This window comes from Anopheles aquasalis, chromosome 2 (genome assembly GCF_943734665.1).
Source record: "Anopheles aquasalis chromosome 2, idAnoAquaMG_Q_19, whole genome shotgun sequence".
NCBI lineage: Eukaryota > Metazoa > Arthropoda > Insecta > Diptera > Culicidae > Anopheles > Anopheles aquasalis.
In genome coordinates this window covers 67693233-67718968 of record NC_064877.1, presented here as the reverse complement: position 1 = coordinate 67718968, position 25736 = coordinate 67693233, and the positions used below count along the sequence as shown (strand labels likewise).

At 46.1% G+C, this 25736-nt stretch overlaps 1 protein-coding gene across 10 annotated transcripts; it reads left to right on the top strand.

Moving 5' to 3' along the window:
• The first annotated feature begins 37 nt into the window (after window positions 1–37).
• LOC126580836 (probable serine/threonine-protein kinase tsuA) lies at window positions 38–25736 on the top strand. 10 transcript variants are annotated; one of them, XM_050244109.1, is made up of 17 exons: window positions 39–217; window positions 2009–2850; window positions 16898–17002; window positions 18058–18175; window positions 18243–18403; window positions 18480–18709; window positions 18790–18949; window positions 19019–19366; window positions 19795–19842; window positions 20335–20568; window positions 20638–20768; window positions 20838–20916; window positions 22157–22219; window positions 23107–23148; window positions 23243–23510; window positions 23631–23645; window positions 23879–25736. In XM_050244109.1, exons 2-17 carry the CDS (start codon window positions 2737–2739, stop codon window positions 23998–24000), a joined length of 2238 nt encoding a protein of 745 aa, XP_050100066.1. In that variant the 5' UTR covers window positions 39–217; window positions 2009–2736; the 3' UTR covers window positions 24001–25736. The 10 variants fall into 10 exon arrangements, with proteins under 10 accessions (XP_050100067.1, XP_050100066.1, XP_050100070.1 ...); XM_050244113.1 differs by having other exon boundaries at window positions 1859–2850; window positions 19019–19270; XM_050244107.1 differs by having other exon boundaries at window positions 1859–2850.

The window sequence follows — 25736 nt, the reverse complement described above, 5'->3', positions numbered from 1 at the left end:
GCATTTCGCATAAATTCGCCTTGTTTTCCCACACACGCTTGCTGACCGGGTTAATTCCGTATCTGAAACGAAAAGACGGCTCTCGGTGTGCCCGACCGATTTTCCGACGAGTCCAGTCCAAAAAAGATCTACTAAAACGGCCAGGCTAGTAGTGGATAATCGTTTTTCGGTCTTTTTCAGTGTGGATAAGCGCTACAGCGTGCAGGCAAAGGGAAAGGTAGAGCAACCGAGAGGCGCGCACAGAATATAGTGGCCACCATCGGCAGGTTTAGCTATCTCCCTCCCCGCTAATTTCACCCAGTGCACCATTTGGATCCCCGGATTTTTCCTAAATTTCGCTCCGAACCGGACCAAAGGTCCCTGCCCTCGTTTACCGACTGTTCGTTGCCAACAGGCTGGCATATTTGGGCGCGAATACGGTTTCGTTTGCTTCACATTTTCTCGGTGAATATGGTGCTTCCCTAACTAATGGTTGGGCTGGGAAAATTGTGTGAAAACGCGTAGAAAAATAGTCTCCCCGTGCGGAGGGGGAGGGTGTCGTGGCCCACCAGCACCGCGCTTCTCTCTCTCTCTCTCGTGAGATGTGTGTTTGGAGCGAGAGCAGCAGCAGCTGAGAAAAGGAAAAATGGACTAGCGGACGGATTGTGTAGTTTTCGTTTTCGTGACCACCGTGTCAGCGCCTTGTAGCTCCTCCGGAACTCCCACACCCGGGGCCACTATCGTGTGTTTTCAGGCGCCGTGTGTTCGGCGGTTATCAGCGATCTAGTTTTTTTTCCTCAATTTCTCACTCTACGCATCCCCACGGCAAATTATTTGCTCTCGCCAGCCAGCGGGAGCATGTGGTGCTGAAGTTGGAGCTAGTTTGCCCGCTGGTGGGGCTTCTGGAGCATTCCTGCTCTCGACCACTCTCGATTGCCACGAGCGCGCGCGTGTTATTCCGGGTTTCTTGCCCCACTAAGCGCTCCCGTTTCATCGTCGAATCCCCCGTTAGTGCGTTTTTTTTGGATGGCTGGGTGGACTGTGGGGTAGGGGGCCTGGGGCCTGGGATTGGGTGGTTGGCCGCCTCCCAAAAAACCCTTCCTCCTGTGTGTGTCTCTCTCTCTCCTTCTCGTCATCGCTCCATCAGCTGCGCCTGCTGCGACACACACTCTCGCGGCGCGGAATCAGAAAACAGAGCGCCGGAGCATCGTGCAGTGTAGTAGATCCCGCGATGTTGTGTAGTAGTAGGCCACACCACACCAAATCGCCGTCGTCTCCGTCGTCGCCTGCTCCGCACACACGGGGCTGGGGGCTGACCTCTTGTAGCTAAGTGTACGTGCACGCGGTGTTTGTTTCCCGTTACGCGGCGGCAGCGCGCCACGGATCTCCTCTCGCGGCCGCCATTATTTGTGTGCGTTGGAGACGTTGTGCAATCATCTTGGCCCAGCTCGGCGTGTGAGTTGTTTTTCTCGCTTAATCCACGACCACGACCGTCGGGGCTAAAGTGGAGTTATAAAAGTGTACACGACGACGACGACGACGACGACAAGGAAGGCAAGATTCGATTCGAGGCGCCAGCTCCTACTAGCTCCCTAGCGCCTAGCACCTGGATCCCCGCCCGGTTCTCTTCCTATCTATCCGAACCGACTGGCACGTCTCTAATCGCGCAATCTTCATCGTCGCGCGCACCACGTTGCAAGCGAAACGCGAGAAGTGCAGCCCTCCATCCAAGGGGTCGACTTTTCGGGGCAAACTGCGGATTAAACCGCGACGAAGCCTTTGTTCTTCATCGTCCACCGACGGTGTTGTTGCAGCTGATTGTGTGTGGGTGTGCTAGGAAAATGTCTTGTTTACATTTGCTTTCTTTCCGCAACCGCAGGTGGTGACCATCGATAAACTCTCGCTTTTCTCGCGCTTCGTTCTGTGGTGGAGTGCAAGATCGCCCGAAGATTTGGAGGCAAGAAAGGCAGCGAAAGAAACGCAACGCAATCGCAACGAAAGTCGGAATCGATCAGTGTTTTTTTTGTAGTAGGCGCACGAGACGGCCGGGGCTGAAAGCAAAAGTGAGAAAAACATCGATTCGATGAGAAAAGTGTCATCATAGTGAGCGAGCGTTGTGCGAGCCAGAGAGAGGTAGAGAGAGAGAGAGAGAGAGCGAGCTGATAAAGAAAGTGGGCATTTCGTGCGTGAAAAGTAAAGGAAAAACGTGAAAAGCGCGAGAAAGTGTGTGTCGCACACCGAGAGAAAGAGAGAAAGAATAAGCGCCGTGTAGGGCTAGTAGAGTAGTTGGCAGTGGTGTGGAGCAATAACAAAACGGAAAAGTCTGGTTGTTGTTGTTGTTGTTGATGTGTGGAATGTGCATCTCCGGTGCCCGTGCTCGTATGCTACGGAGTGCGTGTGCCAGTGCTGTGTACGTGTGTCCGAAGATTTCGGTGTAAAGTTGAGCAACAACTCCAAGTTGTGTGCAGCAAGTTTTCCCCCGGTTCCACGTGCAGCAATGTCGCCGTACTTTGGTGCGTTCGGTTGATAAAACAGGTCCAGCAAGCGAGAGAGAAAGAGCGTAAAAGTGTTTAATTGTGTACAGCTCCATGTGCATAAAAGGTCACAGGCGCAGGCGAGAAAACGAGAACAACATAGCAGCCAGTGCCAGCGAGAAACCGACACCGAAAGTAGTTCCCTGCATCCCCAGCAAAGCAGTTTCCCAGTAGTAGAAGGAAATTCATCGCGAAAGAGGCTCACGGGCAACAAACTGCGACGATGGCGAACCCGCGAAAGTTCAGCGAGAAGATTGCCCTTCACAATCAAAAGCAGGCGGAAGAGACGGCCGAGTTCGAGCGGATCATGCGGGAGGTGTCCGACGTGACGTCGAAGGTATGCGCCGTATGACCGGAGGAGATTGCCATCAATTTAACCGTTTTTTTTTTCTTAAACGCCAACGTTCTCAGAGAGACAGCGGGGTAGAGGGGCCATTGTCCATGTCCATTGTTTTCTCTAGCGCTCGGATAACGCGATTGTTTAGGGGAAGATCGATCGGAGCAAGCACTGCAAACACACGGCCTGCTATGCTAATCGTTCTCCGGTCTCCCGCACCTCGCCAATTAGATCGCACAGGCTAGAAACACGCCAGATAGTCACAAATTCGCATACCGAGGCGCCGCCTAGCAGCTGCGCACCGGATTAATTGTATTAATAACCGCATTAGTACATACGCGCTCAGTGGTGTTAGAGTCAACGGAGCATCTCCCCCATCCCCAAAAAAAAAACCATCAATTCTCCGTTGCGTTGGTTACGAAGGAAGGGAAAGAGGAAACTCCCCCCGCCTCTTTTGCAACTGGTCGCGAAGGGGTTAGCTGAGAAGTTTATTAGTGGTTAAGCCGTCATGCCGCCATTCTGGGAGTGTAATTGCACCAGCGTGTTTCACACAAACACGCACGCACACAGCGTGCATGGAATTGGCCGCCGTTGCACCTGCGTTCACTGGGTGTCGCCAAGCAGCTAAAGCCACTAATTGAAACGATAAGCTCGGTGACAGCGACCGACCGATCCAAGTAGCACGAGCAGCAGCAGCAGCAGCAGCAACGTTTGGGTCTAACTTCAACTTGAACGTTCCTCCCTCCCTCCGCGTGGTCCCGATTTCGGGCGCTCTGCTCTCGCGGACACACTCGGAGCTGTAGCGCGCAGGTCACGACACAGTGGCAGCGCAACAGGAAGAAGGATTGGTTGTTGGTATTTATAAATAACGCCGACCGCTGGCGGCACCGAATCCGCCACCATGCCACCGGGATATGGCATGGCATGCTATGCTGTGTGTGATGTGGCGCGATGGTGTGGCGACTATTGCGCTCGCGTGTGCCGCCGGTGCCGTTTCATCGTAGAGTGCGCTGGCACGAGGTTACTGCTACACCTGCTGCTGCTGATGCTGCACCGTTGGATCAGTGGAGAGAGAGAGCGAGAAGCGAGGCGAGGGTGCGATGAGGATATTTTGAAGGAAATGACACGCGAGATTGCGGCCACCACTAACACACCACCCATTTACCACCAGCAGCAGCAGAAGCAGCAGCATACTTCTAAATCCTAAGTAACTCGAGCTGCACGAGTGTATTGGTACAAGGTTCCGTGTTTGAAGGTGCGGTAGTAGAGTTATTTGTAGCCAGGCACCACCCGGTCCAGCACCACCATCCTGGGGGGTGGATGGTGGGAGTGTAGTACTAGTACTCGCGGCGGCGACGGCGAGGGCGAGAGACCTCTCTGGCGCGCACTGTATGACGTACGGTGATCAGGCGCAACAATGACGGGATTTGTTGTGTGTGCGTTTTTTTTTTCGGGGGAGAACGTAGCAAGCGGCGGTCTCAGTAAGCCAGTAAGCCTTGAAGCACGCATACACTACCGGACCGGTTTAAGGCGGTCCCAGAAGTGCCGCCAACAGCATCAGCAGCAGCAGCAGCAGCAGCAGCTGAGCAGCCTGAGACGCTTGCACCGCGCAAACATCTCGTCGCTCGTCCACACACAATCGTACATTCTGATCAACACCATCCTTTCCTCTACCACACCCCCTCTCCCCCCGGGGGTTGTGTTCTGTTTGATCAGTGTGACGGTAAAGAGAGTCCGCGCCGACTGCGACTTCCTGCGCCACATCGCACTGCCCCCCCCACCGCCCTGGGTAAGCTGATAAAGGAATCCCATTTCGGCGTATTTCAAACCGAGCATACGAGCACACAAACACGCACACGGGATCAAGCGCGCACTGGGTTAGTAGCCGCCGCGGCAGTCCCGGTCGGTCAATGGGTTGTTTGCAAAAAAAAGTGTTGGTCGCGATCGAAGCAACCGTTGCCCGCGATCCCAGTCACCAGCAAGCCAGCTGCTCATGCCCGCCCCCCTCCCCCCTTTTCGATGGCTTCCGATTGACTTCTTGTAATGGTGATAAGAGAGAGAGAGAGTGAGAGCGAGGTGGCGTTGTACTTGCGATGTGCTGCGGTGAGGTGCGGTGCGGTGTTTGTATGTCGCACGTTGTCGCCGCTACACCGCGTGCCGATGGCTCCGGCTCCAGCTCCAGCTCCCTCGTTCCCATGGGGGCCCTGGCCTACCGTGTTTACGTTTCGCGCACGATGCGCGTGCAAGCGAAAGGTTATTTGAAGCGACGCAAAATGTCCCGCGGGGCGAAAACAGTACAGGCCGCTAAGGGCCGGTAAGGGCGCGATCGAAGGCGGTGGGTCATGCGAGATGCGCACATCTATGCAAGTGTGGCCCACTACGCGACGGAACTTACGACTGCGCATGGAAATGGAAAAAAGTCGGTGGCTGTTTTGGGTTGAAAAATGTGGCTTGCTGCCGCCGAGGTGTGCTCTTGTTTGAAAATTCCAAAGTTAGCTATTCCTTTCGATAGAATAAGAACACAAAAAACTGTTACAAAGGGCAACTATAAGGTTGCCATACAAAAGTAAAAGTGATAGTACACTTGGCAATGGTAACGCTGAATCAAAAGTTAACGCGTTATACGGTGGTCCTACCTTAATCTAGCAACCTAACTAAGTTGATAAAGCCATTTCAAAGAACAACGTGTCATAAATTGCTCAGAACACCTAAAACACCAAAACATATCCTTTTGAAAAAGTGTACACTCAATCTTCTTTTCATGTTCTAAAAGCTTTGCTTTAGTTTTCTCTTCAAATTGGTTAATATTCCTAAAGCAATGAATGAATTAAACTCTCTCTCTTTCATGTACTTTATCCAATGAACAGTGCAATTAGGATATTTCAAAAGTGCCAGAACTGTATTATTTCATCAAATTTTCTATAAATTATAAAAATAGTTTTGGAATGTTGTCCTACCATATTTTATCTGACGGCTGCAGTAAATTCTTTAAGGGGGGGGGGGGGGGGGGGCTTCGGTATTTTATTTTGTTTTGTGGCACATATGTTTAACATTTTTCCTTGAATGCTGATCATTTCAAGAACATTGTGTAAACTTTTTGGAATAATCGCAACAAAACTGACAAAGTTACAGAATTTTTAAAATCCGCGTTTCATACAAGGCTCCTTGCAGGAAACCAACGTTTTCAAAGTCGGTGCCCATCGTACCGTAGAAACTACTGGACCGATCGATTTGAAATTTTTTACACATAATCTGTACACTCTTTGCCAGGTAGCTCCGTCGAGATTTCATAAAAAATATGATACTTTCTTTAAAAAAATATGTATGTAAAACTCGTTTTGTTTTAGGCAAATTCGAAAAATTGGAATATCAACAAAAACTCGATGGGGCTACCTGGATAAACTTACAATCTATCAAAAGAATATTGATTTCTGTTTTTCTGATGATCCATCCCGCAGTTAGTATGGGCACCGGAAAAAGTACCTTTTCGCAGACGCACCTTCATAAATTTGACGTCATGGATGAAGTGTTTGATAAATCTTTCCCAAAATAGTACTAAATATTCTTCTGAAGTTGTAGTTTAATATGACATTCACTTGAAAAAATAAGGTTGAATGGTTACGGCACAAAAAATCGTCAAAAATGAGGCTTTTTTGAACAGAAAGTACCGAAGATAACAGTAGAATTTGGACAAACTATCGATTGTTGCTTTGCTGACGATGGTTCACCATTTTCGAAACTAAAAGTATTTTATACTTTCCCGTCCACACACAACGCTGAGAAGCAATTTAGTTGTTCGCCTCACTTTATCATCAGTTTGCTAGAATGGTTGCTACGAACGATGGACCGTATCGCGAAGCTATCGGCTCGGCATTTCCGCACAGCAGGCTGTGACTAAACGCTGCACTCCTAAACTCTAGTATATTTATCACGAGACTCATGCTGCCACAACAAATCGCACATATACTGCACGTTTTTTTTACGCAGCAACACGTTCCGATAAATCATAATTGAAACATACTATCACAAACCTTGAAAACTCAATCTGTGTGTAGCCCATATATTGCTATGCTTCGTTGTGTTGCTGCATGGAACCGGATCCTCTTTGGAGTGCATTTCAAACAGTGGCCTCGAAACGACAAACTACTACCGGCCACCACCGATTGGCATATGAATTCTTAATGTGTTGGGCGGCCCGTGTGGTTGGCATGAACTGAACGATTCGAATATCTATTCTTTTCGTACACCCGGAGCTTATTCACCGGCACTCGCTATTCCTGCGTTCCGCCACGGCTTCAGTGGGAGGAAGGGCAAATTTTGAGCCATTTCGAGTGTGTCCCGTAAGCGAGTGGCGAGTACGAAAAAACCGGTTTGAGTGAACCAAGCGAATCATGTAGCATCACACCTCCGCCACCTGCCAGGCGCTTGTTATGTTCTACCACCAGAGTGGGCGGGGGGACGTCGTCTCCGAACTCTGAAATATACCCCCCCCCCCCCCCCCCCTCCGACAAATGGAACGCAAGAAGCTGTGTGATACGTTGGGCAAACACAACAACCACGCCGCGGAGATGCTAGAATTACCCATTACGTCTGACGTTTTCCGTCGTTTTTGCTACCTATTCCAATGTTTGGGTAGTTATCGTCAATAATCATTCAGTCAACAGTGTGTGCCGTTTAGCGCGAGAAGCGTAAAGCGAGCGAGCGAGCGGTTGGAAAATAAGTAGCATGTAATGTGAACAAATTGTCCATGTTTACAGCAGCAAGCGATATCTCGCACCCGGTTTGGCACCGTTCTGGCAGTGCAATTGTGTATCATTTGCATACCGTCACTGGCGTTGGGGTTTTCTGATTGCTCAAACCCAACTCAACTCAACAAGTCACAGCAATTTTTGTGACGACTATCGCAATGGTTAAAATCCCAAGAAATACCTCATCAAACCAACCCAAATATTGACATGGTTCTGTGGTCGGACTTGTTTCTGATGGGCAGAGGTGGTGCGATATGTCTGGCCATAAGGGAAACTCCAATTACTCAGGCAGCAGCTTGAGTAATATGCAAGACAAAAATCTCAATTTTTGGTGCGTATCAGTTGACTTGAGCTGCTTCCATATTAAATGCTAGGGTGTGCCACGTATCATGCTCAATAAATGCTTCTAAAAAGCGACGCAAACGTTCATCAAAAACTCGCGCAATGCTCGTGAATAATGTGTATTGTTACGATGCGCTTCTTGCACGCATATCGATCCTCTGTCAGGATGGATGCAATTTTAATAATTGATGAGCTTTTTTTAACGTGCATTCGCTCATTCTATTGCCATAAGCAGCACGCCGTAATTGCAGGATGCGGATGGACGATTTATATTATTAAGTAATAATTTATGGAGGGAAGAAGTTTCTTTTGCACTTAAAAAAAATCACACATAGTTCATTGATTTGTTTTTGAATGTTTTTTACCTATTAAATAATTTGCCCACAACCTTAAGGTACTTCGAAATGGAATTGTCGTTATGAAGCTTCATACTTTCCGAGGCCTTGCTCAGTCGACTGGCCTGCTACTGCCTAGTGCGAGCGGATGTCACGACATATTCTCTGCATACGTCACGTGCATGATCGCTGAAAAGCAGCAGCAGCAACAGCTGCAGACACGTATACGCTTCGACTTCGAAAGTACGTGCCGGAATTTACGATTCGAAGTGAATATTGCCACATTAACGGGGCAAATGCATGCAACATTAGCTTATCGTCGATGGTGACCGGTAATGCGTTGGCCGAATCGGCCACTTTCTGCACGAATCAGCTGTACCGGTAGGCTTTTCAATCATAGAACTTTCTGGACCATCGCTGTACCATACACTATGCGCCTGCCGGTACACCAAAACAATCTCTGCTTGGTGTTGGCTCTATCTCGTACTCTTGATCGACGGACGCGTGGAAGTAAATTGTAAATAGGTGGCCGAGAATAAGTGCTCAGTGAATGGTGGATGATGGCGGGTGTCTTCTCATTATCGCCTTAACAGCCGATCGGTTTTAGGCACCTTAAAATGCCGATGGAACCGAGAGGAGTTAGTGGCGTGCTACTGATCATGTCCCATGATCATGATGATGATGGTGGTTGTGTCCGGGCCCCCTCTAATTTCTAACGCAAATTCGTACGTGCATTCGAGTAGCAGAAATGCAGAGGTTCACAGTGTGCAACACTTTGATTGCTGCTCTTATGTAGGTTGCAAAGAAGGATTTTTATTTGTCCTTTGTAACTTAAAATTTTGTTTCTTAATTAATTCTTCGTCTTTGTTGTTTATTTCTTCGTTTCCATATGTGTTCATCATTTGGGATTTGGCTTGCTTCGTTAATGAATATATTTGTAAAAAATGCATTAACAAATGCAACAATTAGTTGCGCGAACCAAACATACGGAATTTCCAATTTTATGATTTTATTTTCCATTCGCTAGTGTGTTTTTATTATCCACTAATAGTTTACTAGTGGTCTATTAGGTGTATGCATTGAAATTTGCCGATTTGCTAATACATGGTGCCATTTTATTTGGGGAAGGTTTACATCCTCATTTGTTACGTCGTTTTAAAATATAACTAAATACCTTTAAAACGCTATAAGTTACTGCTCATAGCAGTAAGCTCATAATGTTGACTACAACATACTTTTTTCTACAGTTGGAGATGTCAAGTTTGGTGCCAGAAAAGTGCATTTTGCGGGGAATTAAAAAAAACCTTTTTTTCATTTCAAGAAAACGGCAGTTGAAAATTATCATGTGTTGGTTTAAGCGTATGTTGAACATGTCACGATAGAAAAAAATGTGAAAGCTGGCTTCAAAGGTGATAATGGGAAAACTGACGTAATAAACTTTTTTTCAACATGCTAACGCTCGGCCGCATGCTGCCAAACCGATGAAAACTTTTGTTGCCCTTCTATTTTTTATTAATTTTCCTTTTTTTGTTTCATTCAATTGCCATTCAATTAAAAAATGCGAACGAAATACTGCAGTACCAGTTAGTGTTGTCTTAGATGATGTTCCATGCTCCGCTCATTGATCCATGGATTATGAATGAATGGAGTGCGCATGGTGTCACATCATGTTCCGCGGCCATTACCTCTTCGCCATTAAAGTACTTCAAATTAAAACAAAACAAAAAACACTCACAACCTTGGCCTTTGAGTTATTAAACTCTCTGACCTGTGTATTTTGTGCCCCGCACTCCAGTGTCTGCCCTCCGTGCAAACAATCCCACTGGTGTGACACGACGGCACGTGCATCCGACGACGCTTGACGGTTGCCGGAGCGGTTGGTTGGTTGGTAATGGGCCCACTCCCTCCACTACCGAAAAACCTGAAACCTTTTCGGATTTTACTTAATGATTTGTATGTCATTAGTGCCACTGGGCTGGTCTCTGTGGGTCTCCTTCCTTCCTGCCTTGTCTCTCGCTCTCGCTCTTCGCTTTTGGCTCCACATTATTTTGCTTCGCCGATCAGCGTATCGCCTGTGTTCGTGTTCACCCAACGCCACCAGCCACCAGAAGTGCGTCATTTGCGGACGACGACGGAGGAGTCGACGGTGTTGGCCACCACACCACCAACCAGTCCGAGAAGCATGAAGCGCGATAAGGTTCGACGCCCATTTGGTCATCGGCGGCGATCCTCGCGAAAGCCCCCCCCCCACATTTCGACCTCCTTCTCCACCGCACCTTAAGGAGCGAGTATGAGGTGGCCAGTGTGTTGAGTCTTCACTCTAGACCACCACAAAAAAGGGGAGGGAGGGGAGGGGGACCTGGGTATGACGCGACCGAATTTGAATTCTCTTCGCGGCCGCGTCGCGATCCACGATCGTTCGATCGATCGGCTGAGAAACAGACAGACAGAGAGGGTGCAAGAGGCATGTGTGTGACGGTAACCAGGAAGCGGCGTGTGCGTAGGCACCCCTACCCCCCTCCCCCCTGAATGTGTGTCATCGATCACCATACAGCCAACAACAACAACAAGTCGCAGTCGCGAGTCCGCGTGTACGCACCACCGAGATCATGCTATTGGCCATCCCTTCCTCCAACCCCCCCCCCCCCCCCCCCTTCCCCCCAAACGAACCTGTTCTCATCCCTCGTCCCCCCTTTTCTCCAACGATGTATTGGTGTGAGGTCTCGCGTCTCGCAAAGTTCTTGCCGTTTGCGCGTTCCATCGTTCTGGACGCTGTCTCTCTCTCTCTCTTGAGAGAGAGAGACGAATGGTCGGATGGTTTTTTTTTATGGTCGAAGGCTCGCGCACCGACCGACCGACCAACCGACACGCTCGCCAACAGCGCCAGTACACCGCAGGACAGCTTCGTGAACGTTGGTGGTGAACGCTCCCGCGCGCGCTCCGTTTTTTTTTTGTTTTCGGTACCGTCGCTTTTGCTCCGAGAATCTTCTTTCACCTCTAAGTGGCGCGCTTGTCGTCGCTGCGCCTTCCTTCGCCTTCGTTCGTGGCCGATTAGTGTGTGAGGAGAGGGATTTTCGGGGTACAAATGACGCCGCACTACCCCTCGCTGGGTGTATCGTGGTGCTGCTGCTTCTGATCGACGCTCTCGAGTGAGTGGAGCCTTGTTTGCCTTGTGGCGTGACGGCGCGTGGCTTCCTCGTCAACGTCGTTGTGGTTAACAGCGTGGTTTTTCCACCGCCAACGCGAAAGCTTTTTTTTGCCAAAAGTTTCCCCAAACCCCAAGAGAGAGAGAGAGAGAGAGAGAGAGAGAGAGAGCGAGTGTGGCTGTGTTTATTGTGAGTGTTGTACCCTCGGTTGCATCCCATTTCGGCATCAAAATTGCGTCCAGTGTGGTCGGTAAAGGGCCGCCGGCCAAGTGTGGCCACGGCAGCACCACCACCAGCAACAGCAGCAGCAACATGACGAACCCGCGCAAATACCGTGATAAGATCAAGATCCAGGAGGAGAAGATGAAGCTGCAGCAGCAAGAGTTCGAGCGGACGATGCTCGAGGTGTCACCGATCTACGAGCGCCGGGTAATTATTGTGAATCCACCGCCCGGGTGTGGGCCCCCAAAAAAGGGGTGGGCCGGTTCTTACGGACCACGATTCCACGATTAATTGTCGGTGATGGAGTATCTTTGACCTTCAGAAGCAGCGAATCACGGACACAGACCGTGTGACCGTTTGGGCTATTCCAAAAGGGAAATTTATCTCTTTCGCGGTTCTAACCCCCATCCCCCTCTTCCGCTAATCCTCCGCTAAAAGACCGTTTTTTTTTCACGGCCCATTCGCCGTTCGGAGTGCCGAGTCTCATCATCGGCTCTTTTGGGAGCCTCTTCTCGATACTCGAGCGATGGCCGGGGCCGGGACCAGGGGTTCGATCGTTCGGTTCTGGTTTGCGATAGGAATTTTCGCATTTTAGTCAACCCGGCTTGGTGGGGGTTGGGTTTGGAATTTTTGTTTTTGGGTTTTTTTAGTTTTGTTAAGGAGAAAAGACATTATTCTCCAATCCAAAAAGTGGTGGTACGACGACGTCATTCGCTCCAGCACCAGCGCTTAGGCACGTGCCACCCGATTGACGCATCAGCGTTTTTTTTTTCGACATTTTTGCAAACCAAAAATCCTCCTCTTCCTTGTGCGCCTGGCCACCGATTTGCCGATACTTTGGATTCTGTTCGTCCCAGCCACTTGTTGTTCCTGGGTCTGGGTCGGTGCCTTCTGGTGACACTCGGGCAGAAACAGGTTTCTGCCAGGTCGTACAAGCGCTGCACGAGACGATCCTCTCCGGTTGGAGGCTTGTTTTCGGATGTTTTTTTGGCCCCCATGAATGAAGTCACCACCGGAGTCACGTTGGACGACGAGTTGGACGACGAAAATTAAACGAAGCAGAAATATGAAGGAAAAAAAGATTTAAAAATTGCTTTCTGTTAGAACGAAAAAAAAAAATTCATCTCCGTCTCGTCGCGTTCGCTGAATCGCGAGGTCGATTGATCCGCACAGCGATCGGAGTTGTTTTTTTTTGTGAGCCTCAACCTAATAGGGCCGCGTCCAGCAAGCTCCCGGTCTGGGCCGTTGTTTTTTTGTGTGTTTGTCCTCCTCTTCCTCCTCCTCCTCCTTTTTTGTCTTTGGTGGTACTAGGTGCGTGTTGGCTTGTAATGGCCTGTACCAACTGCGTGTCAAATAGGCAAAAGAGGCTGAGCTACAGCACCAATCCAAAAACAAAAAAGCATCGGCCCAAGGTTTTGTTCTACCTTTAGACAGTGGCCGGGAAGATGCCCCATCCGAGACCAGAGAGAGAGAGAGAGAGAGTGAGAGAGAGAGACCTTGCGCCGCTGCACCTACAGTCGTCACCTACCGCGAACTGCAGCAGCGGATCGTTGTTTACGTTGTGCGCTGCTGCGGTCACAATGGATGTTTATTTATAAACCGGCCTGATGTGTGCTGCGAAAGGATGTGCCAGGGAACGATGGTGATGAGGATGATGGGAGCAGCAGCAGCAGCATCTAAGACCAACCGATCTCTGGTGCGGTGTGTGGCCATTTCGCAATCCGCACTCGCAATCGGCCGGATGGTTCAACTGTAGTGGTTTCGGCAAAGGAGGCGACGGCGGCGTCCCAGGTGTCTATCGCGCGGTGTTCATCGTTCTGTCTGCCGCTTCGCTTGGCTTTTGGCCTTCCTTAAGCCTTCTTCTTTTGGGCCATGAGTCGGCAGCTTAGACACAGTGCCGTCCGTCTGGCTGGCGAGCGCCACGGTTTCCACGGTGAGCTTTTGTGGTACCGCAGCAACTCTATCGTTGTGTTCGGTTTTAAAATGTAATTTGTGCGAATGTCTGATGATGGTGATGATGATGATGACGATGATTAGAACGGTGGCGCGCGTGTCTGCCACCCCACAAAAGATATCTATTAGCCACGCCGACGGTCGCAGTGGCGAGTCTCTAATTTGATTTTCTTTCGCTTTGTCGATTGCCTCCGGTCGCCTTCCTTCGTCGCGATTTGTTTCGCATTGTGGGGCTTCCCCAGTGGGCCAAGCGGAGCGGCAGTTTGAATCGGGACCAGCGTGTAATGCTTGTCCTTTCGGCTTCAATAGCGGGAGCGCTACAATCGGGGGAGCAGCAGCAACGTTGAGCAGTTTGCTAGTTGTGTTTGGTTTTAAGAAGCTACTTTGTTGCCATTTGGCGCAGCCCGCACTCTATCTCTTCTTCTCTCTTTCTCTCTCTCTCTCTCTCTCTCTCACTCTCTCTCTCTCTCTCTCTCTCCTTCTCTTTTTCCGTGTTGTCCATTTCGGGGGGGACGAAATGCTAATCATGCTAATTGCTAACGCTTTCGCCTCGCGCGCATAGTTAAAAAGCAAACGGTGTCCAATCATTAATTATAGAGTGGTGGGGATAACCTCCACCCCCCCCCCCCCCCTCCCGAAAGGGGGAGGGCCGTCCGTGTATATTGGTAGCGAAAAGATAATTCATAAATCAAATAAATCCCCAATTTGGCCAATGGGCTCCGGTGGTTTAGTTCGCATGCTTTTGGGCTCGTTTTGGCGGCTTCGCACACTATAATGAGCGTTGTTTGTGCCGAACGAAGGTGAAAGTTGTATCTTTTGTGCCACTGTTGCCTCATGCTAGTTGGAAGTGGTCCATGGTTCCTCCATCGGCGCAATTTAAGGCTCATGGAGGCGCCCAGTAGTTCATGTTTTGCGAAGCTTTTTTTATGAGAAGCTGCTTGTTGATAGGCCATTTACGCTGCCATTTATGATATAGTTAAGTCGCTTTGTGATCTTACAGCATGTGTTTCCATGCTTCATTATCTACAGTGAGGATAAGTCGGACGAATGAGACATAATTCTCAAGCCCCTTTGGCGCTGTTAAGGATATTTGTGTTCTATTTCTCTTTATCTTGCGGTGATTTATAATTTCTACGAGTAGAGTAAACTGAACTGAATGTTTTTCAACCAGTTTCTACGACGCGTTTCACTGAGTTGATAATGATAGCCCTTAGCCCTGGTAGCAGAGACCTCGTGAGTTGAGCCGTGGTTTCGATCGATTCTATCGGAAAATTTCAACCCAAGTCCCCAAGACGACGAGCCTCTAGAGAGAAAGAAAGAGCGAATGGGAGAGAGAGATCCCTCGGCATGCGAAGAGAGCCAGCGCTGGCCCCGAATTCCGTGGCCGCCACAAAGCGCGTAAATAGGAACCGCCAACATCATCACCATCATCATCATGCTGCTGCTCGCCAAGCCAAGCGTAAACACAAGCCTCTCATACACGCTCCTCATCACTACTACCATTATTGTAGTAGCCGACGCTCGCGGGAATCGAGGCAGGCTGGCACCAACACTACGACACTTGCTCGCTGCGGCAGTGTATTTGTGCGTGAACCGTGAAGCGCGCCTTGGACGGTGGCAACAAAGCAAAAAGCAAAAAGCTTCTTTGCCACCCACCCCCTTCCTTTGCCAGGGGCCACTCGTACGCGCCCTCGCCGCGCAACAACGTGGACCGAATGGACGATGGAGGCGCGCGCGCTCGTCCGAGCGTGTTTGAGTTTTGTTTACCTTCTTCTCGTTCTCGAACGCATGGCGGCGCGTTGGTGGTCGCCGTGCTTGCGGTGGGCTTTTCGGCCGATTCCCGATGGTTTATGAGAGTGCAACGGGGGGGCGCGAGAGCAAGACCGATGTGACCGGTACGCTCAAATGCGTCGCCACTTTGCGGTGGCTTATCTACGTTCAAAGAACGCCCCATCCAACATACGCCATCGATAATAGTTACGATTATGTGTAGAAGTTGAAGAAACTGCTATTGCTCGTGTTGAATAATCGATGACTCGACGATGACTCTCTTATGAAAAAAAAGAATTCAATCAATAACATTTCAAAGAATTTACTTCAATGCCATAAAAAAATACCAGGAAGGTAATACTTCTTTTGGTTTTCATTTACGTAAAATAACACCGCCAAATTTTCCGTAAGGGCATATCATTTGCGAAAATATAATATATCCCTATGCTCGAGTTTGGAGAACATTATTTTTGGAGTTGATTGCTGCCAGTGCGTTGGCGTTCTTCTGCGAGTTAATAACAGAGACCCCCGGGACTAACGAACGAATGGTGGTGGAACCCTTCCCCAGAGTGCCGTCCCTCTGACCACACCCCTCTGACACCTTTGACGACTAACATTTTCCCGGGACCGAGGACCCAACATACCGAGCCAACATCAATCATTTCGTCGCTTCGGCCGTGTGAAATTACTAATGAACAATCCTCTCTTCGGGGAAATTGGCTTCGAAACGCCTGAACGGCGGCGGCGGCCGCGGCGGGCCCATCATTTTTGGGGATGGCGAAAGTTGGCGATCGAAACGTGCCAAGGGAAAACACATAGCCTCACGCACGTCCGTACTCGTTTGGAGCTAAAGTGTCGAAAGCTAATTAACGGAAGGACCGTGACATGTTAAAATATCCCTTGTATGCTCTAGTGGCCGTTAGCTTAAAATACGTTGTCGTAGGGCACGAGCAGGGAAGACATCAACCGTTTTGTCGGTTGGATAAGAGCTCAAGAATGGAAGTACGGCAAGGCATTTCTTAGCTTAGCTTGTTAACTGGAATGTCTTATTTAACGATCGTGTTGGGTTACATTCTGGCTGGATGCTATGCATCACACTAGCAGACAACAGCAACGCCTCTCTTTCAAAATGTCCTTCAAATTCCTTTCAATACCTCTCTAAATGATTTCTCAAGTTAAAGTTTTTCGTTAACGAACTCCGCTATCGAAACGTAGAAGTTATTAGCATGTTGCCTCCAGCGCTGATGTTTGAATTCTATTTCGTCTTACGTCTCAACAAACACCTCGATGATGATACGCTGTCTGGACTTGGGCGCAAACTCCAAATCTCCCCTCGTTGGAGTCATCGTTTACGCGTTTGTTTGACAAATACTGCAACAAAAACTACGATCGTCTCGACACCGGCCACCTAACGTGTACCGCACACTCTGGGTCACACCTTGAAACGACGCCGTAAATACTGTTCCTGTGTCGTCCGCCCGTTATCCACTTGGTTGGTGGCCAATTGCCAATGAAACCCCGAACTCAACAGGCGTCCAAGAGTGCCAATCTGTCACCGGCTACGGGTTCGCTGGGAACGTTCCGTGGTGGCTCGCTGCCCAACGTCAATAACGATAACAAGCAGTTCCAGGAAAAGGTGTTTATTGCTCTATCGACACACTGCATCCTGTTGGCCATGCCGTTTGTATGTTGCGCCGTTGCCGTTGGAAACCTTTCTTTCGTTGCGTTTGCGGTTCCGAGCTCTTTATCAGTTCTAGTTGGATTGTACGTGTTGGTTTGGCCCTTTTTTGCTTTGTTTTAAAGATCCCCCTTCCCGTACCATTCCCGCACAGTTCCTTCTGGTGACTATTTACATTTTCTAAATCATTTTTTAAAATATGTCTTCAATACAATTTCGTAGAAATACTAGTAGCATTGTTAGCTTTATGATATTTTTCATTCCTCCCTCACTAGCTTTAGACTACGGCACTCTCTCCTTTTCGTTTTTGCTTTCGCACGTTTTGTCAGACAATGGCCAAGTTATATCTTGGATATATGCACTCTGTTTTCATCTTTTACATTAATCCTGGTCAGTATATAATTTTTTTGTTTTCTGTGTGGCCAAACAGATGAGAAATCTTACGATGTGATTTGAATGGCAAAGAGTATGTCAATTCATTGGCGTTGCATTGGATTCTAATTGGCTAACAGTGGCTCAATTCGACATCTATCTCAGGGTGTAGGGCATTCCGATGAAACTGAAGTACGCAATTTTGTTTTGTGAACCAAAACAATCTTACCGCTAAGACTTAGCAAATGAAACTGGGACTACTATTGGCAAGAACGACCGCTGATGCAAAGAGGGCAAAAGGATGATAGCAAAGAGAAATGATGCTGGTGTTGAATATTGCTTTGAATTCGTTGAATCAATATTTTTCCCCATCATAGTTTATAATTAATGATAATCTCGTCTGCGCATGGTCATTCCGATTAGCGAACATAGACTAGTTTGTAAACCGTTTTGTGAATTAAACCATTGTTTTGCTCCTAGAATAGTTCCCGTTATTGAATGTCTCAATTTTTTGGCTAAAATGTCTTATGACCGATTTTTTTTCAATGTATTTCTTACTTCCTTTTCTCGCGGCTAACGTAGCATCATTGAGGTGATGCGTTGGTACAACTTTCTGATGATGCTCTATTTCCTCTTTACAGACGGATGATGGGCCGAACATGCCTGAGATGAAAATCTACCCGCAACCGGAAACCGTTAAGATCAAGAAGGAAATTACACCGAAGGCTAGCACACCGAGCCATGCAAGAGAATCGAGAGGTAGGGCATGATGTGGTGACAAACTTTCGTTACTAGTAGGTACAAGTAAACTGTCATACCTTTGCAGGACGGACACCCGGTGGTCCTATGAGAAATCGACAGGCTAGTCGCAACCATGACACGTCGCCCTACGGTAACAGTACGGTGCATTTGATACCGCCAATGGAGAACAGCTGGCACCGTTCGATATCCGACTCGGCTATCCACCAGAGTCTGTGTCAAAACCAGGTAAAATTGCGAGGAAATTTAATTGTAACAAACAGAACCGCTACCAATGATAATGCATTCCCTGTCTCGATTACAGCAGCAAGATGTTAACCACCTGACAACGCACTCACCGCTCACGCTGAGCCCAACCGTGCAGAGAAAGATTTCAAATGCTCAACAGATGAAAGTACACAATCCCATGACCAACCATCACAGTCACCTTCCTCATCATAATCATCACAACAACCACCACGATAATGGCGGTGGTTTGACGCAAGACATTCGCTCACGCTCCTCTACGGCGTTGCCGCGATTACCAGGAATCAAGTATGTGGCACCGGTTAACTTCTGCTTAGACGACTGTGATTCATATTGTATCACGTATTTTTCCCGGGCTCTTCTTGCAGTATTTACCCCTCCCAGAACCATCCCGATAGTATACAGATTCCGATACCGAGTAACACCGGTTCGTTGCCTGATCTGACATCCGTCGGTTATCCCTCCATGTATCCGGCCACGCTAGACCAAGAGTATGATCCGAGTGGCCAGAATCATAGCTACTGCCCGGTAAGCGTTGTTGAATGGTTTCAGTGGCCACGATGTTCTAGGCTCTAATGAGTGCGCATTCATCCACAGAGTCCTTTGGGAACGTCACCTTCGTCACTATCACCGACTTCCGCCATCCAGAACCACCACCATCAACCGCATCCGAGGGCGAACAGTTTTAGCGGTGGAGTCGGGGTTGGTAGCAGCGGTGTTGGCGGCTGTGGTAGTATGGGGAATACCGTCGCAACCGGTGGTTATCCCATTCCGACTAGCCACTCGAACAGCGGCTCGGTTAGCCCAACGGGTAGCGGTATCAGCTGTAGTCCGAGTGCCAGCAACTCTGTTAGTTTGGTAAACCATAACAACAATGGCAGTGTCACGGCTCTTAACAATGGAATTAAGAATAAGAAAACGAAACCACAAACCATCTCTAGTCAGGTGAGGATGGTTCGAGTGCTTCAAATCGTTGATTGTGGCAGACAGGCGTAGCGTATCTCCACCAGCGCCTTCTGCACGCTTGCTGTAGCACTTCCATTTCAGTATCTAGTCTTGTTTTTTGTCGTTGCCCTCCTACGAAAGGTAGAAAAGTGATGTCCTCAATGTAGCTAACTCCCCAATGCTATCTTTTGTTGTAATCAGTGTTTTTGATTCTTCTGATAGCTATTCAGCATTGTCTACATCCATCTGATCTCACGTATCACTAATCGTTCGGTTCATTCGCGAAGAATGATGTTTGTCAACGTTCTACCTGTCTCTCTATGCTTCCTTATTGCGCACTGTTACTTTCTTCTTTTTGCAGCTTGCTTGTAATCGTGTTGTGTTATATTTACGTTTGTTTTTTTCTTTCTTTCATCATTATTTTACAGCCTTTTTTATCTGTACCAGATAGTAATAGATATTCGTTTATGTCGAAGGTATATAATTTTATTCTTTATTGATAATTTCCCTCGTTTTCTTTTCGCGACTGCCCCCCTGAAAACGCATTGCACTTAAATTCTTTTGTTTTTAATTCTTCTATTTTTATGTAAACTTATTATTTCCTTTTAAATGTCCATCACAGGGGAGACTTTGGTAGGGAGTATTAGAAGAGAGTACAGCATTTCAAAGTTAGGCAAAGATTATGTTAGCAGTTTCGCCTTGCATCGATCAAACCTCACGCTAAAATCTATGCACTAATTCCAGCAGTATAAGCATCTATGTGCAATCAATTTGAAAACGATTTATGCATTATGAATGTGTCTTTCTTTAAATTTCTGTCCATATTTCTTGCAAAATCTTAATGTCGTGCGTTGGTCGCAACTAAATTGCTATACGGATGTACGATCCTTCTTTTTTTTTTAATGTTGGCCTACAGTGCTGACCTTTCTTAATGCAATCTAACTATGAATACGTGTGCCCTTCTACAGGTCAATAATACTTACGATAACAGCCAACAGCAGCAGTCGCCCCAACAGCACCAACAGCAATCCAGCCAGGCACAGTCACCTCAACAGGGACAACAGCAGCCACAGCAGCAACGAATACCCCCCATAGACCAGATTAACTACGACAGCTTCACTCAGATCAGTGATGGCTTGGCTTCGCCGAATCATAATTCTCCCGAGAGTATACTGTACGGATCTCATGGAAATGTGTCTCCGGTTAGTATTAATCATTAAACGTCATCTTTTGCTTCGCTACATTATGTTCGTCGCTTTATATCTTTTTAGCAAATCATGTCAGACTATCGGAGTCGACCTAGCCCTGGTTCCAGTCCTGGGTTGGCATTGGTTAATAACCCCGACTCGAACTCCAGTGCACCTTGTAGTCCTGTTTCACACAACATTGGAACTAACAATGGGTAGGTAGTGAACATGATGTACTGGTTAGACACACCAAATGATAATACATGTTTGTTTTTTCTTTGTAGACAATCGTACGATAAATATCCCACCAGTGATGGCTACGTGCAGAACACCCTACCACAGTATTTGGAACACATTACATTGGTTAGTATTGCCTAGGCGGGATTAGCTTGGCGTATAGTTTGTTGATAATTGGTTGATAAAATTATGGTTGGTTTAGTTCTGGTATTGTCATATCAACCCATGCTCATACTCCTCTACGATTACATCGGTATTGTTTTCCATGATTTGAGTCACCAACTCATACCAACACTACTTACGATTGCACCACTACACACGACGTTTCGTTTCTACATAATCGAATGTTTTAGTTGGACTGATTGGAATATGCGCTCTGCTATCTTTGGAGTATGGAAATATGTTTTAAACTAAAACGTTTTGTTTTATGTGACTAAAATGGATATTAATCAATCGCTTAATTTCGTTATACCATTTATGTTATTGTTAGAACAAACTAATGAATGAAAGGCGCGTACGAGTTGTAAATAAGAAGCATAATTGAAAATTAAATGAAACGAAACATTTCCTCCGTTACCCTCTAAAGATCGGTTTTGTGTTTATTGTGATTTTTTGTTGCACTACACAGTTGTACACAGTAAAACAAAGTGTTCTGAAAGTTGTTATATCATATCGAAATGAGATTAGAGAACCGAACCCTCTTTCATTTCATAAACACCACCAATTGTTTATAAATTCGGTTAAATTTCGAAGCTCGTTTTTGGTTTGATATGAATTCAGTGTACTTAGTAAAGTTGTTTTTATCTTTGTCACCATGGTATGGTGTTAATCATCCAGATGCTTTTCGGTTTTCGATTCTGTCAATGTTCAAGTTCTCGTATAAACCTTAAATTACAATTAGTATTCATTTGTGTTTTATCTTTTTACCCAAGAACAGTACTAATTCTTACTAATACATTGATTCATTCTTCCCGTGTCCCACGTTTCCCGCGATACTGACGCCACTTCATTCGTGTGCCGCCTGGCCGACTACTGTTTCTGCCAACCTGCCCGTCGTAACTGTATCATCCTGCTCAAATAACACATTCGCGCCTAACACTTGGCTGATATATGCTCTGTAATACTAAATGCTGTGAAATGTTCTGCTTTTACAACCGGTCTTGTTCTGATTACCCTTTCATTGTTGGGCTACGCGATGAAATTGGAATATTGAAATTGGGTGCAATTCGATCGGGAATGAAATTATGCTTCTTTTTTCACTTGTCCGTTCGGTCGACTGATTCATTTTGTTGAGTCCCTATTATTACGCTTAACCCATCAAAACCCCGCTCAACGAAAACCAATCATCATCATCATCTTTCTTCAGGACTGGACTACCCTGGTTCAGAGTCTAGTAGAGTCTGGATGTACATTGACTGCGCAAGTCCAGGTTGATACTTAATTGCATATTTTACTATTTCTAATTCAGCTCATGCTAAAGTAAAATAGTTTCGCTATTTTTGTGATCCTTTTCTTCACTTTACATATTTTATTCATATAATTTGTTATATGTTGACGCAAAAAAGGAGCAAAATACGACCGTGGCCAGAGCTTGAGATTTATATTGTTTGGATAGATAATAGTATTTGACCATTTGTTGGTTTGTTTTATATTGCTTTCTTTTTTTTGTAACTATACTGCTCGGCAGTTTTCGTGTGCGATCACCAAGCTTGTTAATTTTGTTAGCTAGTAAATTGATTTGTTCTGTGTAAATAACCGCTTTTTGATTATTTAATAAAGAAGCATTACACGACCGATAAAATGCATCTTTAAATTATTAATGTACATTTCATTAGAAGCTCGCATGCCAGTTTGTCATCATGTTGAATCCGGATTTCCTTCGTTCTATAGTATTATCTATGTTTCATCTGTCGTAGCTAATAGCTTTAATGATAGAATGTTGTGGTTCTACATGTAACATTTATTTTTCTTTCGTCAGTATATTTGATTGGCCATCATCTTTTATACTTCTGCGGTGAAGCTTTTGTAGATAGAGTGCATTTCCCTTCCATTTTCATCCGGTACTTAGTTTGCTATTGCTTTTTTTTACATTTTGCTATTGCTTTTTTATTGATTGCTCTCTTGTTGTCGTTGTTGGTCATGTTTCAGTACCTTCGTTTTCGATCTATTTTCTTCTAGACGGATTTTGGCATAAGATTGTTTGTTCGTTTTTTTACTTTATTGAATTCGTTTTCTCGATATGAAGAGATTCACTTTTGCTTTTTATCTGCTCCTTTTTTCAATAACTTGAAATTGTATCTTTTACTATTCCAACAGTGCGATACAGATTTTACGACTAACCAGATGGTCTTCAGCGGGGTAAGTGATCAATCATATCTGGTTTGGTTTATAAAAGAAGACATTCCTGTCATTGTTCCTTTGTATTCACTGCTCAATAATGTTAAACTTTTAGTTCGATGATTCCTACATGACAATGAACAACAGTCTGGGTATGCGAACACACGCAGGGAATCAAGGCAATGGACAGCTTCAAAATCACCAGACAGCCACTCAACAGAACAACCAGTTGAACTCGGTGAATTGTCAGAACATGCAGAATATGCAAAACAACAGCATAAACAACATGTTCAATGGGACAACGGAACCGTTGCTTAGCTTACCGAATACGCAATCGCTGATAGAGCCCCAGACTCCAACGATTCCGGAAATTGTATTTACAGGTAAATACCATGGGATCTAAACTTGTGGATGATTTTCGTTTCGATTGTCGACTAATCTCTGCATTCATTATTTTCATTCGTGGAACAATAATACCGTGTGTGCATTCCATTCATCTGCAGATTACTCAACTAGAGGTATGTAGTATTATTTTCTAAATTACAAGTAGTCCATATGCACCCACAAAGTACCGGTCAGTAATTATAGTTTGATCATATCATTTGTGTAAAATCAAGCAGCTGTCAAATCCAAAATAATAGAAAATTTTCTTTATGTTGGTTGCTCATTTTCGGTACAATGTAATGTCGTGTTATACAACTATCTACTAATTGTGTTTCGTTTTTCTCTAATGGAAAAAACTCCTTTTTAGATGATTTTGAGGCAGACCTAGGGCTTGGTCACATGGACTTTCAAAGCATTCAAATGCTTTCCGATACCAGCACTATGATTGATCCCATGGACGAGGACAGTTTCCGGCGAGACTTGCAGTGAACCGGATAACCACATTCGCGCACAACCAGCTAGGTTGGCGAACTGCATCTCGGGCATAATAATATACTCTTGAAAGGATGCAACTGCTGCTTACAACACCGTGACTTGAAGTCAACTTTACGAGATCCTCTCTTGCTAGACAGTGTTTTGTGTGTGTAGAGCTATATGCTGACCTGGTCGATGGAGCTACAAGCAGACCTGGGCACAGCCGATGGACACATGCACACGGATAGGTGGAGGGAACTAGTTTAAAAATTGTAATATACAGTGTTACTCTGAGGCTGATCGAGTTGTTTTATGGGTAGAGGGATGAAGTTACAAGTAAACAAATTTGTATAGCAAAGAGCGTCATGTGGTTGAAGGGAGCTAATATCCTTTCCGGAATGTTATGTTTCAAAATTTATCAGTGAAAATCACAATAGTTACTTCCCGTTCGGCTTGAGTTTTTGTTTATGAAACTTGTGCGGACGTGTATGAGCGACAGATGAAACATGGCTAGGCGATTATATCCCTTCTATCTGAACATCCGTTTACTATTAATCTCTGGAGGTGGCTGTTATGGCGTACTGCATGATTATTTCGTGTAGAATTCTGCTGCTTTTTCTGTTAAGCTTTTTCTTTTGCAGATTAGTTTCCTGAAAGTGGTTTGATAAACATGTCAGAAAAGCACAAAACTAGATTTGGCTAAACTAACGGAAAATCCTCGTTCCCATCCGCCTATAAGCGTATACGTATGCTACAGAAGTTGATTGTATGTTGCACTTGTTTAATATAAAATGAATTATTTTGTTTTCTGCCGGCCGAAGGCTAAACCGATCGCCGCTATAGTGGTCATCAATTCACATGATAAGATTTGTTTTAAATGATACCCTCCACCCTGTGGAGTACCTGTGCATCACATTACTGGAAAGGCTTTAAATGAGAAGAGATGATAAGGAATATCGACAAAAGAAGGATAAATCATAAACAACGGAAAGCTCGAAAGCATATGTTAAGTGGAAACATCAAGAAAAGATTCTAACCAGTTCTAGAAAGGAACTGCAGGTGAAGTATCCGTGTAATGCTCTTTTTGAATTGCCGCTCTAGCAAATAAGCAACCTAACGACATTGTGCTATTGATCGATAAAGTAGTAAAAGTAATGTACCAATCCTAGGCTAATGGTATGAAGTAAGTTTAGTTAGTTTACGAAAGAAGCAACGTGACAAAAATATATGAAAAAAAAAACAAAAAACGATTTTAAAAATACGAATGAGGGGTACAGTGAGAGGAAAGAGTAGCAAAGGTGTGTTCAGGGGCGGGGCAGAATTACTTAATTTTTCTTCTTACATCACCGAACAGAATGACAGTGCATGGTTTTATTTGGTTTTTAAAAATTAAATTCGAGATCTAATCAGTACTACGGACGATTGAAATGATTTTTGGTTTTCTTAAAATATGAGATCGTGGTATGATCAGATTGTTGGGGCACAGATGGATAGATAGAAACAGAGAGTTAGAGAAGTGCAAACACTCGTAACGAACGATACAAACAGTTTGCACGGAGTTGTATTAAACGAATCCCATTGATTTCCCTGTGATTTGGCGATCGAATTGAATGTTACACAACGCGGAAAAGTACGCAAAGAGCATACAGGAGCAACATTAAGTAAGCGCCGGTTGGTTAGAAGGCTTCGAAGGGAAGCAATGGAAAAGATGTATAAGTGTTATAATATCATAACATATCACGTTTGACGAA

Excerpts from the sequence above, each read along its gene's own strand:
- LOC126580836 (XM_050244109.1), top strand. The coding sequence starts at position 2,737 with ATGGCGAACCCGCGAAAGTTCAGCGAGAAGATTGCCCTTCACAATCAA. Across the intron at positions 18,176-18,242 it reads CCATGCAAGAGAATCGAGAG|GACGGACACCCGGTGGTCCT; the intron begins GTAGGGCATGAT and ends ATACCTTTGCAG. Across the intron at positions 20,569-20,637 it reads CTCATGGAAATGTGTCTCCG|CAAATCATGTCAGACTATCG; the intron begins GTTAGTATTAAT and ends ATATCTTTTTAG.